Source organism: Scophthalmus maximus, chromosome 1 (genome assembly GCF_022379125.1).
Source record: "Scophthalmus maximus strain ysfricsl-2021 chromosome 1, ASM2237912v1, whole genome shotgun sequence".
Taxonomy (NCBI): Eukaryota; Metazoa; Chordata; class Actinopteri; order Pleuronectiformes; family Scophthalmidae; genus Scophthalmus; species Scophthalmus maximus.
The window spans coordinates 706,006-721,707 of record NC_061515.1 but is presented as its reverse complement, the minus strand read 5'-3'; the positions used below and the strand labels follow the sequence as shown (position 1 = coordinate 721,707).

At 43.8% G+C, this 15,702-nt stretch overlaps 1 protein-coding gene across 12 annotated transcripts in view; it reads right to left on the bottom strand.

Annotated features, from left to right (window-relative positions):
- The window catches only part of adgrb1a (adhesion G protein-coupled receptor B1a), a 123,423-nt gene that overhangs the window by 44,297 nt on the left and 63,424 nt on the right, over window positions 1–15,702 (bottom strand). For 7 of the 12 annotated variants that reach the window (XM_035633597.2, XM_035633545.2, XM_047334245.1 and 4 more), the window contains exons 6-15: window positions 15,485–15,664; window positions 14,755–14,919; window positions 14,138–14,302; window positions 13,924–14,025; window positions 13,686–13,792; window positions 13,089–13,283; window positions 12,725–12,793; window positions 11,261–11,369; window positions 7,074–7,217; window positions 2,720–2,795 (exon numbers count right to left, since the gene is read on the bottom strand). In XM_035633597.2, coding sequence (XP_035489490.1) covers window positions 2,720–2,795; window positions 7,074–7,217; window positions 11,261–11,369; window positions 12,725–12,793; window positions 13,089–13,283; window positions 13,686–13,792; window positions 13,924–14,025; window positions 14,138–14,302; window positions 14,755–14,919; window positions 15,485–15,664 — 1,312 coding nt within the window. The remainder of the gene's footprint in view (window positions 1–2,719; window positions 2,796–7,073; window positions 7,218–11,260; window positions 11,370–12,724; window positions 12,794–13,088; window positions 13,284–13,685; window positions 13,793–13,923; window positions 14,026–14,137; window positions 14,303–14,754; window positions 14,920–15,484; window positions 15,665–15,702) is intronic. The other 5 variants (XM_047334248.1, XM_035633536.2, XM_035633562.2 and 2 more) reach the window with 1 other exon arrangement.

Sequence of the window (15,702 nt, the reverse complement as noted above, 5' to 3'; positions counted from 1 at the left end):
CTACTTCTTGCTCCTACGGTTTCCACTTTTCTCTCCTCGCACGTCCCGCGTAACTTCTCTATTGGCAACTTCCGTAAGACTTTCTCAACTGCATCATCAAAATAGCAAAAACCGAAACCTTATATTTACAGATAAGCTACTTGACCTCATCCCAGTGACAAAAACCAAGCAAAGTCAAACCAACTCAATTGCAAACCTTGGCTCATGAACAACACCAGAGAAATAAAAGAGAAAATGCCGACAAGAAGAACACAAAAAGAAAAAAAAATTAACAATAATGATTTTAATAATTTTAACCAATCACCATTTTGAAATCAAAAATTTTAGAGAGGGTCATGGTAGTGTAGAGTAATATTAACGAATAATCATAAAATCTTTGATCAATTTCAACCAGCGTTCCGCTCACATCGTAGTAGTGGAATTGCGTCTTTAAGTAAATGATGTGGGAGACCGGTCATTTTTAAATCCTTGTCCATCTCTGCTCAGTTCTTGACACAGTTGCTCATTCAGTTCTTTTTTTCTTAGCTTGTCTTGGAAAGTGGGCTGGCAGCGACACTTCACAGCAATTCATCCACTAATTGTGGACATCCGTTGCCACGGTTACTGGCGAAATGCTGGAGGGTTTGTTCTTGGACCAAAATGGTCGAAAAAAAAGAATTCTGACTGAAAACTGTGACATCCATAGAGAAACTTTATAAAGGCAACATATTCTGTAAGACTTTAATAGACAGGTCGACATTTTAGACGTGATCTGGTTCAGTATAGGTCGCACTGCTGCCACAAAATGCTAAAGCGTTTCATTAAAGCCACTTTAATCCAGAGGCTGTGTCCTGCCTGCTTTTACGTTATAGATCCACGATCGCTGAGTCAACAGTAAAACACGTAGCAGACTGCGACTGAGCAAACCCAAGGACTCCAAGGATCCATGGAGCATGTGAAGTGGTCCACGTTGTTTTCCAACAGCTTATCTTCTGAACCTTTTTTTTATTTCTTTTTTGGTCATTGTATTTTTACATTCTTCCTTCCTGCTTGGTATGCATTGCAATTTCTGCTTTTTCATATAGGTACTATCAATCATGTGGAATGAGACAATCAGGAAGAAAAAAAAGTGAATTGTGGAAGTACTGACAACGACAAGCTTCCCGCCAGCCGAGGATGTGCAGCGGGCCACGTTCCTCACATCGCCGCCGCGTCCTCTACGCACGATCACACCCTCGCCCATTCCAAAACACAATCAGTCAACTTAAACTTTTGTGTCATCTAGTCTCTTGCCTCAAACGCATCTCATTTTCCTTGAGAGGGGGAAAAAAAAGCAGGAAAATAGAAGCGACAAGGATGTGAAGGAGGAGAAAAAAACAGAAGGGCCAGAAGGAGCTTAGCTTCAGTTGAGAAAGAAGAGGAGCAGCAGCAGCGATGCAGAGATTGTGAACCAAGTGGGAGGACGAGGGCTCTGCTTCATTTCCCTGTGTCCGTATGGCACCACTCCATTATGTGCTTTAACAACATTAACATAATGCAGAGCTGCTCACCGCTGTGACCACATGCAGCCGAGGATAACAGACGCAGAAGCTTCCTGCATTCTGCACGAGCGCGCACACACACACACACACACATGTGTATATATATATATATATAATTATATATATAACTACTACACAAACACTGCCGTGTCAAAATATATGTTGATCATCATGCGAGCAGCAGCAGCGACTCGCTCCGAGAAATCCCTTCACTCACGGAGATAAAAGACAGACATGGGGCCACCCGCTGCGGGAGCGCTGCTGTTTCTGCTTCTGCATCCTCCTTTTTCATTTAGCGTGAAACATTCACACACACACACACACACACACACACACACGCTGGTGTACAATGTGCCCACTGTGCTCAGATGATCCATGAGAGCCAGTTCAATCATGTGGCAGATCCCTGTTTCACCCACATTCACTTCCTAGTTAAAGCTTTCATTGTGTCGTTCTACATTCTATAAACAGCCTGCATGCACCGATGAAGACCATGAAATGCGACTGAAAGCTCCATACAAAGCTGGTGAGAGGTTCTCAAAGCTTTAAAATTCAGTACAATCATCAATATTCAAATGAATGAATTTGACTCCGGAGCGTTTGCCCAGAGAAAACCACCGACAGCTTTCAACTCCTCCTCAACGTCGCCATTTTCCAGGTAGCTAGTTAGTTAGCAGCTAGTTAATTAGCATCTAGTTGGTTAGCAGCTAGTTAATTAGCTAACATCTGTTGACCAATGTCAGCTTGTCTGGTCATTAGCATCGAGTAAAACCCGGGTAGTTACATTGTCAATTCACGTCAGACACAAATATCTTAGCGAAGCGCGTAGTACAGTCCAATAACACATTGTTAGTATTGTTATTATCATTAATATCATTATTAGTATTATCGCCTCGCTCTCATTCACAACTCGTGGCCACTACGCAATCCGTGAGGGGACGATTCGCCTTCTCGATTGTTTATCCTCCTTTCAGCTCTCTAGCGCCACCTCCTGTGCTGGAGGAGTAGCTTCTATGGACAGATATTATATGGTTCTACAAACGAGCAACCACATAATAAATCCTCTCTGTTTACATGCCTTGGAATTATTCCTTGTAGCAATGCCTAATAATTTTGGTTACAGTCATTTCATTATCAAACTCCCGGGCGTTTAACGCTCGATCCGTCAGTCGATGCTGCGAAGCCGTCAGCGGTCTTACCTCTGCAGAGTCAGAATACTTCCCAGATTTCTGTACAGGACGATGCCGGTTACAAACGTCGAGGAGTCGTCGGAATCTGCAGCGGTGGGGGAGAAACAAGGGAGGGGGGGGCACAAACACGAGGCAGGGGGTCAACGACCAATGATACAGGAGTGTGTATAGAGACTGAGTGGTTCAGTGTCTGTCAGTGAAGCAGCAGAATGCAGGTCAGCCATGCTGCCTTCACTGCCCCCCACAGAGCTCTTTACACTGGAGCTGGCCTACATGACTACTCAGCTATAAATGCCGTCTCTCACACACACACACACACACACACACACACACACACACACACACACACACACACACACACACACACACACACACACACACACACACACACACACACACACACACACACAAACACAAACACAAACATACAACTGCACACTCACAACTTCATTCAGGCAGGCACTGACAGTAACACAGACAGATATGAAAGGTTAAAAAGCAAGGACTCGCTTTTTGGACACATTATGCACACACACACACACACACACACACACACACACACACACACACACACACACACACACACACACACACACAAGCCATCTGTGCATATGCGCAGTATTGTTTATCTTTTTTATATGATAGGACACTGCTAATTTCCATAATAATGTCAGATAGTGGCAGCAGAGCCTGACACAGTTTTCACCCTGGGGAAAAAAAATATTAGAAAAAAAAACAAAATGTCACTTCAGCAGAAAAGAAACATGAAAAAGTGTCGGATCATCAACGCCAAAGTGCTTCTCAAGCTATTGTCCAACTTCTTTAAAAGGTGACTGGTAACTAAAGCTTCTTAATTTCAATAACAGCAACAGCGACTACTAATAGGTCTGAATTCTTCATAACTGGGTCCTTACTGTACATCATAAAGCTATATCTCACATAATGTCTGTTTGCTGAAAATGTTAATGGGTTGAAAATCACTGTTGTGTGTAATTGTAACATCATACAACAGGTCAATACTCAAAGTGATATGTCAGTTAGAAAAATTAATATTTTTCATAAATGCAAAGGCATGTTATTTACCAACCAACACACACACACACACACACACACACACACACACACACACACCTACACACACACACACACACACACCGATATTAATATATTGGCATATGCTAATGTTGACCTGACCAATCAGTCGACCCGACTCCAATCAAACCCCAACATTTATTAAATAACCCTTGTAGACTTTATTTAGAGAGAATCTTCACGATGTCAGACCCAGTTGATGCGGCGTCACCTGTGGTTGCTCGTGGTAACAGCAAGTGCTTTTTTATTTAAATAACACGGGTCTCAGTCCAAATATCAACTCAGCAAAATATCATAGGATTTTCATCCATACAGCCGAGGTGAAACCATAAATCCTGTTCCAGGAGCAAGATAAACGAAAATCTTTTGTAAATATGCCGATATAAAAAATCACTATGTCAATAACTAAAAGTAAAGCTTTGGAACAGCCTGTTGAGAGGCACATGTCATTTGATCACATAAAGATCACGGTTGTTTTGGGGGAAAAAAACAATCTAATATTGTTTGTTCAATATTTATGGTGTTAAGGGGATTTGACCAACACAATTTCCCATAATCCCTCGAGACGTTTGTGGGCTATAAGTCACTGCCTGAGAGTAGAGGCAAAACTCCAGGAAGGAGTTCTACGTGTCTGCAAAGACTCCAGGACGGAGAGGACGGAACATGTGTCGGACCTGAGGAGACGTCTAGTTGATACAGTGTAAAAGTGTCAAATCAGATTCCAATTTGAGATTTGTTGCGTCAGCCCATGGGCCTTTACCCGGGGGGGTGGGGGGGGGGGACACCTGAGCTCATACACCATTGACCCAATTTGGAATCCATCCAGCAAGCCAATCACAGAAGCCAGAGCGGTGCCAGTAGAACATCTATTGGCTGGTATCGACCCGCGGTGGGGTGGGTGGGGGGGACAAGAGACTAAAAGTGGCAGCAGGGGAAAGGACATTTTTGTCAAAAATTGGAGTGCTGGACTACACGGAACGCACAGACAGGCCCCGGGGGCGAGGAGAAGCCTTTCCCTTTCCGGGGCTGCGGTGTCAGAACCCCATCTGCCGGGTCGTCTGAAGACATCCAGCTCTTCTGCTCCAGCTCACCACATGGCGCCCGAGAGCACGCAGCAGTGTGCCAGGCGGCGGGCGGAGGCTGTAGCTCCCGGGCAACAGCTGAGCTCCCGTGGGCATCGGGGACAACCGAGGAAGACGAGTGTGTGTGTGAGAGAGAGAGAGGGCAATGAAGTATTATGTATCCTGTTCCATCCATCCAATATGCTCAGCCAGATTCAGTCCGTGCCCGACCACAGTAGCCTGCAGGGACGTTCACCAGCGATTCAATAAATTCTGTCTATATGTCCATAGACATTTGTCTGTGTCATGTATCTGCTGGAGATTAGTTTTGCATATGTTGGAGGGGCGAGTGTTAACGTCGTGCACGTTTGGGTTTAGATTTGTTTTCATCCACATGTAGAAATGTGAAGTGAGAAGACGACGAGCTCTGAAACGCTGATCATGGCTCGGTGTAATTCCTGCGTCGCTCTCTGCAGCCAGTCAGCAGCGAGCAAGTGGACGAAAAACTCACTTCAGCTGCGAGTGCACAGCCGATCGTACTCCACCACCTCTCAACAGACGCCTGCGTTAAGAGCCAAGTAAACATCGTCTCGCTGCTTTGTCCATGCACACGAGTCCTTTCTCTGTATAGTTTGCTCACCCATAGAAACTATACAGAAAGAATAGGAATAGAATAAACTTCATTTTGAATATTTAAAAAAGCAATAATCAATAACATGTATTTTAAAAGAAAAAAACAAAGATGCATTCAATTGTAAAATAAACTGTTTCTTGTCTTAACAATTGTATTTAGTTTAATAACGCATTTTTTGGATCCTTTTCTTTTTTTTAAGAACTTGTTAAGTACTTTTCTTTTACAATTATTATTATTATTATTATTATTATTATTATTATTATTATTAATTAACAGCTTATGAGAAGATATGCGTGCCGTGTCTCGCTCATGGGGGGATTCTGCTGTCAGTCAGATCTTTGAAGCAAATGACTGGGGATCTGTAGCAAACAGCAGCAGGGTTCAGGTTTTGATTTGTGATTATTGTGTTAACTGCGTAAGCTGTAATACTGCCTTCTACCTGTAGGGTGTTGTTGTTGTTGTTGTTGTTGTTGTTGTTGTTGTTGTTGTTGTTGGTGTTGGTGTTGGTGTAAAGTGGAAGCGTGTCAAATTTATTCCTGCAAACGCCACAGATTCATTTCAGGTTCAGACATTTGTCTGGTTTTCTACAGAGGACACCACCTGTATTTTTTCTTTCATTTAGGAAGAAAAAAAAAGGGGTGTTATTTCAGAACATGTCCAGGGACGTGAGAGAGGAGCAATCCATCCGCGTGAACAAGACATCAGAGCCTTTTAAATCCATGTCAGCAGGTCCAGGCTGCTGTGGGGCGACACTCCACCGCCGCGGAGACCCGTCTCCCAGCTGGAGAGGACATTGTGTCTAATTGCTCCTGATTGGCTCCTGTGGACTCCTGATTAGGAGTGACAGCTTCGTTAGCATGCGAGCGGCACACGGCCGTCTTTAAAAACATCGCCGGCTGACGAAAAAAAGCTAAAAAAACAGGCAACAACTCTGTGGTCGTAGCAGCGACCGGCCGAGCTCAGCTGGGGCTTCTCTTTACGACCTGTGACGGATGATTACAATGAAAACTCCCAGATTGTATGTAACAATGTTAACAATGACATGAACAACTACAATACTGATGAACTGATTTAATGTAAATGTAAATTCATGTAAATTCTTTACTGTTTTTTTTTTTGCAATTCGTATATTTTTACATATTGTTTTTTGGTATACGTTGTATATTTCATAAGGTGTGTTGTGTGATACCTGCTGCTGTAGTACTACTTGATCCCATCTTGGGATCAATAAAGTTCTAACTTATCTTAACAGTCTAAAATGTAAAATAATAAAAAAGTGCCTATCAGACATGACAAAAGGAAAAAATCTATATTTTTACTCAACTAACAATGTGTTGAAATTTAGAAAAGTAGCAAATCCTAATGTCTTCCTGTCTATTAACAAATGTAACTCAGTCTGTTGTACAGCCGCTGAACATCAGACATGATTTCTGTTATTCTGAATGTTTTATGTGCAACAATAACTACACCCCATCCCTGTGTGTGTGTGTGTGTGTGTGTGTGTGTGCTCGTCCAAGCGGGACGCCTCATAGCTTGGCAGATCAATGGCAGTAAACCTTGTTGTCCCGCCTCTCACCTGGCTTTCCAGTGGACAGGATGTTTTTGGGGATGGTGACTCTGTCCTCAGAGCTGCGGGCCCAGTCCACCATGCCCCTCCAGCCCTTCATGGGGAAGCTGATGTCGGCGTGGCCCGTCACCGGACGCTTGTGGATGCTCAAGACTGCAACAGAAAATGATGGAAACTCTTTTAAAACGTTTCACTTAATGTTACCACTCAGGAAGCACTTTGTTAGGAGCTTCAGTTGAAGGGGCAGTAAGTGCATCTCTCTCTTTGTTGTTGTTGAGGATTTTACTGCTCTGGCCGGGCCGCGAACCTGCAGCCTTGGATATGGGAGACGGACGCGTTTACGACGAGGCCAAAACCCCTGAGTCGTAGCGACTGTCTCTGGCACATCTCTTAACGTGTCGGGGAGACAGGGTCAACCCTTTGTTCCCACTTTTCTAGGACATTTTCAAAATTAGGGTTAGGGCTACTGGATAATGGTTGGGTGTAATTGGCTACCAAATTGGGAGAAAGGAGGATAAAATCTGATACAAATTTATGAAAAAGGAAATGTGGGAACATAGGGCTGAGGGAACGTAGGGCTGAGGGAACGTAGGGCTGAGGGAACGTAGGGCGGTGGGAACGTAGGACTGAGGGAACGTAGGGTGGTGGGAACAAAGGACTGAGGGAACGTAGGACTGAGGGAACGTAGGGTGGTGGGAACGTAGGGCTGAGGGAACGTAGGACTGAGGGAACATAGGACTGAGGGAACGTAGGACTGAGGGAACGTAGCACTGAGGGAACGTAGGACTGAGGGAACATAGGGCTGAGGGAACGTAGCACTGAGGGAACGTAGGACTGAGGGAACGTAGGACTGAGGGAACGTAGCACTGAGGGAACGTAGGACTGAGGGAACGTAGGACTGAGGGAACGTAGCACTGAGGGAACGTAGCACTGAGGGAACGTAGGACTGAGGGAACGTAGGACTGAGGGAACATAGGGCTGAGGGAACGTAGCACTGAGGGAACGTAGGACTGAGGGAACGTAGGACTGAGGGAACGTAGGCACGCTGCCGGGGAGACGAAAAACATGATTTGTTTTCGGTGCACTCAGAACGGACTTCTAGCGGACCATAAGGAAAGTAAGGCTTACTGCCCCCTTTAATGTTCACATCTGACATCACAATGGGGGAAGAGATTTGATCTCTGTGACTTTGACCGTGGCAGGTTGTTGGTGCCAGATTGGCCTGTTAGAGTATTTCTGAGAAATATCTGAGGCTTTTTGAACTGGGAAGTTTACAAGACTGAATTTCTGCTACGGCTGCAGATGGTATCGGGTCAGAACGTGGCCATGGACCCAACCCGCCAGCTACAGTCCAGGCTGGTGGAGGGGGACAATGTTTCCATGGGTTGAATGCCACAGTCTGTCTGGAGGGTTGTTCCTGACATTGTTAAACTCATTATGGTCCACGGTTTGGTTAAGTTTCTTCTAATGGCTTCTTCCAGCAGGATAATGCTCCATGTCACAAAGTAAACGTCTAAAAGACTGGTCACCAATATCTGATACTTCTGTTGGAGAACTTCTATGTGCATGAGTGTCCATTGGGATCCATCACACCTCTCGTGCTCTTACCGGAAATGACAGTCTTTGTTAGCGAGCTACGAAAACCATTCATGGCGCCAAATCATAGATCATGTTAAATTAATCGAATAAATACTGGCGGCTTCTATCTGACAGCATTATAATGGTATTAAAGCGGAAGAGGGAGAAAACACATGGTGTAGATTAATAACTTGCATTTGTATGGTGCTGTGTTCATTGTTGCAACCTTCGCAGCAGCTTCCTCAGCCACGGTTTTCACAAGTTTGAAAAAAGGTTAGTGAAACTCCTTCAATTCTTCCCTTCCTTCCTTTCTTGTTTCATCTCTCTTTCTTCCATTCGGTCTTTCTTTGTGTCACCACTTAGCAGTTGGATGTTCTGTTTGGGTGAATTCCCGCCTCCTGTATAACTGGACTACTTTGATGAGTTAGGAGGAAGAAGTTCTGATCATATATGCCGGCAGATAAAGGAGCGTTGCTGTGCATTGTGAGGTGTGGGAGGAGCGAGGAGGTCATCTGCGTCAGAGGAGGTTCGCTGCTGCGGCTGCCGCTGCCGTGGGCGGCTATTTGGCACCAGACAGAAAGGCGGCACCGCTGTAAACAGGACCTCTCATCTGGCCTCGGTTCCCACATATTCTCTCTTGACTCAACTCAAACTCTGCCTTGTTCTTTTTCCAGAGGTCACAGACGGCAGCGGAGCCACTGCGATGACTACACCACGTTAAGAGGAGAAATGCAGCATTTACAGTTATGAGGCGTTGGACGGAGGCAGCAAGCGGTTTTGAATGTGGATTTTAGAAATCCTGTGAGACCTGCGGCCCCGGAGAGGGAGAATATTTACCACGCGTTGTTCCGTTTATGTGAAAACAAGGGGAACAGCAACAGAATGCCACAGCGAGAGATTTAGCCCATGCCTCCATATATTATTATTATTCATAATTTGTTGATAGAGAGGATGGTCGGCAAATTCCAAAGTTCCAAACGTCCGAAAAGAAAAGCAGAGGTCCCGATATGAGTCAATCCAGACGCTCCCAGAACCACAGACTCCACCGACTTCAGGCTAACACTCGAGGTTTGACAAATGTGGTGGGGCTTATCACTATAGACGATGTTGGACGAGATACTGTATAATGGTCATACTATCTATACTAGCCACCATTAAAAGGATTTACTGTATTTCTAACCGGAAAAAAACAAGAAACAACAAGCACAGTACAGGCGCAGTGATTCCAAACCAATACAGCGTGCAGGGTAATTGTGTAATCTAATTTTGTTACAACCCTGTTCAAATCAGATTCAATCAAATCCACTTCTGAAGATTTTAATTTTGCTTCCCGTCATGTGGGCAAATTCAAATTACTTTGGTAAAAGAAACATCATTTTTGAGATTTGTTAGTTTCAATGAACTACACTCACCCAAAATTACATTTTGGCTTTTATACTATCCCCAATTTTTCTTTTAAAAATCACACTTCATGTGTAATTGCTTGGCACAGTAATATGTGTTGCTGTACTCTTTGCTTCCCACGGCTGCGTGCGACATGTAGATAGTCGTTGGTTATTGAACTGTTGCATGAATGTTTCGTTTTTTCTGCTTCCTGTCTCGTGCCTGCTGATTTGGTTGCCACTGTTGTCAGTTTGACACACCGCAGTCTTACAGTATATTTGTGTTTCTTAATTTGTCGCTCCACTGGTTTTGGAACATCTCGTCAAAGGGAGTGCTCCGTTATGAATTAGCTAGCTGACACAATCGTGTCCGTATGGAGTTGGGGGGGGGGGGGTTTCAGTGAAAAGGTCTGATGACAACATCTGCATTTTAATTTGGTAAGAATCCAAGATTCTTGTTGCGCACTTTGTCATCGGGGTAGATTTGTTTTTTTAATTGAACAATACATCTTGAAAATTAAAATTCACGGCAAATGAAACAACACACATACAACAAAACTATGCAACCTTGAGATGAAAAGACAAAAGCAAAGCCTTCAGAATGAACACGAACGCCTTCACTTTGTGCCCCAATTCACCGTGTTGCTGATTCCATTGTAAACGGACGATCGTGAAAATGCCCGCGGTAAAATAAATTCATTAAAACTCAAAAACAGATCCCTCTTGGGTTAAAGGAGACTTTAATTTGAACAAAAAGTGTTTGTTTTATACAAAATGGAGGTTTGGAGTTTGAAAGATGAAGCATGCTAATGAGCTGCATTTTGGGAAGTGTAGGATTTGATCTACACTGGGGACCAGATATATCAATCGATATTTAATATTTACAGTGAAGGAGCTTCTTCCTCGTCTCCTTTATTTCTGGAATTTCAGTTACCTATTGGTTGACATGCAAACCAATATTTAATATACCTGTGAAAAGCTCAAATCAGCCCCCAAAAAGTCTGATCCTTGAAGTGGACACTGAGCCGACGGGACTGTTGTAGCTGAAAGTGAGACAGAAGACACGTGACATGTCTGTTTAACCATCGGCCCCCCCTCGCTCGTCTCTATTCCCATTGTGGTTCAATCTTCAAAGAAAGAAAAGCTGTGATAACAGATTTCCTAATTTTCCTTTTTTCTTTTTTGATGAGCACAGATAGCGGCCGGGGGTTTGTCTCAGATGGAGATAAGACTGACCTAGGTTATCGGTGACTTCATACATGTCTTGAAAGTCTTTCATCCTCAGACCGATGACGTCCACAAAGTCCTCCACCAGGCGGAACAGCTCTTTGACGTTCGGCCCCAGCTGAGAAAACAAGAGGCACGAGAAAGTACAGGAGGGAACAGAAAGGGATGTGGATTAGAGGTGAAACTTTTCTGTGCAGCTGTGAAAACAAAAGAGAAAAAAAACTGCCGGTTGACGCAAATATTGTCTCACTCTTCCTTCGTGGTTTAGTTAGTTTCTCAAGACTGGAAACCTGTTAATCCTTCCTCCGCTTTGACAGAGACTGTTGTAATGACAGCGAGAACATTCACGACTAGACAAATGAAGGTTCAGGTTCAGTCAAAGCAACAGAAAGTTTGCTCGGTACAGTTCAATAGTATTTAAGATAGTAAATTGTCTTTATTATACTATTAATTGACTCTGGTTCAAGGTCTATGATGTTCTTTTTACTGGCACTTGCCTTTTTTCACAGAATATTTTGCAATTTACGTTGTAAAATATTTTTTACGCAACCTTGTATACCATATCCCCAAAGTGTACTTTAGTTAAGCAGTAAACCAGTAATAATACAGCAACTGTATACTTTATATATTTATTTGCAAATCTGGCAGCACTGCTTTCCACGTTGGGTAAAACTGTAATATGTGAGGAGCTAAAACTGTGTTGAGTTGCTCTTAAAAGAGCGGCATCGATAAAATTTATAACTTTGACAACATGGCCGAGCCGGAGTTGGGATGCTCAGGTTTACGTAGTCTCCCTTCATAGTGGATAAAGAAAGCAAAGGAAATTTTTCCTAATTAAAATTCCACAGCAACAACGTAAACTCAGAGAAACATTTTAAGACTATATTTGAAATCAGGGCTCGTCTACAGGCCGGGGCCAGAATTGAATATGAGCTCAGTAGTTCCCTGTAGGCACCGTATCATTTCAGTTTAGTATGTGCTGTCGTGGCGCATACAGGGTTTTAACAATGCCACTGTAGTTGTTGTAATAATAGTAACTTATCCTTTCATTGCACGTGTTATTATTATACATGTTATCTGTATTTAAACACGCGCTCGTTTGATGAGATCTGCTCGGTTTATTTAACGTCGTTGCGACGCCTGCGTGGCGACGCTCCGGAGAACAGGGCGAGCGAATGACTGGTTGGAGGTGCAGCAGATGGATGAGTAGGTGTTTTGTGTTGATTTGGTTACTCATTAGCTTGAGCTATTTCTGTCCTTCTGCAGCTCCCGTCTCTGTCCACCTCCGTCAGTCTGAGAAGACGCAGGTGGGCTGCTCGTCCACCTGCGTCTTTTGTCACAGTGTCTCTAACTCATTGAATCCACAGCTTCAGGGTGGTTATTATTTTTTATTATAGCGCACTAACAATAGACGTGATTACAGTCGTTGGCGATGGCGCATGTCCTGTTTGAGAAAGGTGGCATGACACTTACCAGTTGTGCTTCCTCCCATCTGTCCCTGTTCTCTTCCATCAACAGATTGCTGACAGATTGCACAAAGTTCTGAAAGAAAAGAAAAGTGACATTATTAGCTCCACATTCTTAAGTCAGGATCTATGTTATTTGCAGGATAGAGATGGTAATAGTACATCATCTATTTTTCTTCTTGCCATATAAAAAGATATTAATAATCAATAAATGACCCACACTAACAACTACCGTGTATCTCAGGCTTGATATATGCTTTTTAAAAAATGATGAAGACTTCATCAGTGAGTCACTATACTGCACCATGGTACATGCAGGGGCAGAAAACACAGGAGTACACTGCAGTAAATCCATACAGTTGACATCTCACCCTCATGTCTGCACTGCTGGGGCTGTAGTACGCCCTCCTGAAGATCTCCGTCATGTTCTTCAGCACATCCAGGACGGCCAGCAGGTCGCCGCTGTAGCTGGTTCCATCGCTGGACGTCACCCTCAGCTTGGTCATCACCTCTGAAACTCCGTCTCCCACAAGGCCGCGTTGCGCTTTGGACAAATGTTCCCGAGTCTGAGAGAGAAGAGGCAGAATAATGGTTTCCCTTAACTTTCAGTAAGAGAATGTTAGTTTATGGTTAAAGCTTGGGGTTAGGAACATTGCGTCTTTCATTCAGCCTGCAGATCTTTGTGGAGATACAAAGTTCCAAACAGATCCGACAGACTTTGACACCATAGCTTGTAGACAAATCTTGAAAAGCCAGAAGCAATTATTTTCTTCAAGCCTACCGTGCAGCCCTGTCTTCTTAAAAAATGACATGACTATACAACCGAACTCCATCCAAAAGTGTCCTGAACGAAATGCAATTGCAACCAGTTGACATTTTCTGTTGCCATAATAATGATATGTTAATGTTCATTAGCAGATTTAGCTCAAATGTTTTAGAATGAACCTGGAGGTTTACTTGATTCTCACCAGAGTTTGTATGCTGCGGTAGTCATTGGAAATGCATTTCATGTAGGTGGGGTTCTCCCAGTAGGCGATGCCCTCTTCATCCAGGGTGCAGCGGCGCAGGATGAGGCCTGTATGGGGACACATGCAATATGGGTTCTTTATTATCAAAGTGTGTCTCTCTTCTCAACTACCAGCAGTACCAGATTAAGTTGGACACTCATGGTGGTAAAGTCTATCTGTATATATGACGGTGGCTCACCCATGGCATTGGGAGGACAGCGTACAGCTGCTGTATCCCCTGATGGAGTCATCTTCCACACAACGTTGGAAAAGTTGTCCTCCCCACATATTTCATGAGGTTCTGTTCACAGAGGAGGACACAGGACGTGAGTTTCGACTGATGCACGTAAACACTATGGGGACAGTAGAGGTCAAAGTCCATTTTTAAGTAACATGGTTTTCCATGCACTGACCTGGACATCTCTTTTCGTTACAGCGCCGGACCTCCTCCCGTTCTCCAGGACAAGGCTGGCCCTCAAAAAAGGGCCCATAACAAATCCTGTTTCTCTGCTGACTCCCCCCTCCGCACGTTTTAGAACAGCCCGACCACAAAGACCACGGCTGCCACTTGCCATCCACTAATGTAATGAATACAACAAGCACAAGGACAGTGTAAGATTTAAGTAATTCCTGCATGGATCTTCACTCTGCTCTTTTGAAGACCTGACTGTCTACCTGCTTACAAACCACTGGATATGATACATGCACAAACCACTGGTATGGCCCTTTAAAGTCACGGGTCATATACTGTTACTAAGACCTTTCAATCAGGATAACACTTGTTAAAGTTGACACTCAGAAGAGTTAATTATGTAGGCATAGTCACAGAAAAGAAAACTGTTGCAAAAAATTCCCAATGTCCAATAAGTAAGTAAAATATAAATAAGTTAAATTATAGATGTTTCAAAGCCCATTTAATTTTTTGGTCGCTTGGGACCTCCCCTTAAATCTGTTGTAAAATAAAAAAGGAATTGATTTTCGGACAACAGACAATATTTGTGATGAAGCCGTAGCCCTTTCTATTTCATACCCGGACACTCCCTGAGGAAACAGTCGACCGTCTCCAGCCACTCTCCTCTGCACTCTGAGCCTCCGTACGAAGGGCCATTACACTCCCTGGTTCTCTGCATGGTCCCATTAGAGCAGGAGGCAGAGCAGGTGCTCCAGCTGGACCACTCGTTCCACAGCCCGTCCACTGCGGACGCCCAGGGTCCCCGACAGCAAACAGGTAAACAGCACAGGAGAAAACAGTTGTTAGTTTTTATTCTACTTCTAGTATTCCTTGTGTTTTTTTCATAAAGGTGATGATATTTAACCACCACAGCGTTGTGGTATTCTTTAAATGGCATGCTGAACTTCTATATACGACTTAAAGGATTCAGAATGCTTCAAAGAAGATGATACAAGGTCAAAGGCAAAAGTGTCGCTGTTCTGAAAGACCACACTCAAGGCATTATAGAGGGGAAGGATGTAAAGAATCTTCCAAAAGGCATTCCCGTTTGCACATATAACAAAAAAGAATTACAGTTTATGTGAGAAGAGTTACAGTGAAATGTGTGTGAAGGTTATTTGAAGGTTACAACACTTGTTGGACACAACCCCACCAATCCAACGGTATGGGGGAGGGGGTTCAGGTGCTAATAGTCAATCAAACTTAAACTTCTTTCAACATTAGAAGGTCTGGTGCAGGTTGAACTGTTTTTATTAAAATTCTTTTTTTGAACTTAAGTGAGTCACTTTCTAATGATTGTGTTCCTTACCTGGACAGACAGCTATGTTGCAGAATTTGGTCTGTTTCTCTGGACCCTCACAAGCATCTCCCCCAAACTGAGGGGGCGCGCAAGATCGCGTTCGGGACCTGTAACCTCGGCCACAGGTCGATGAACATAAACTCCACGGCGACCACTCGTCCCAAGCACCGTGCACTGCAATCAGAGCAGCTAGCGTATGATTTATAGACAGACAAACACAGGCCCCA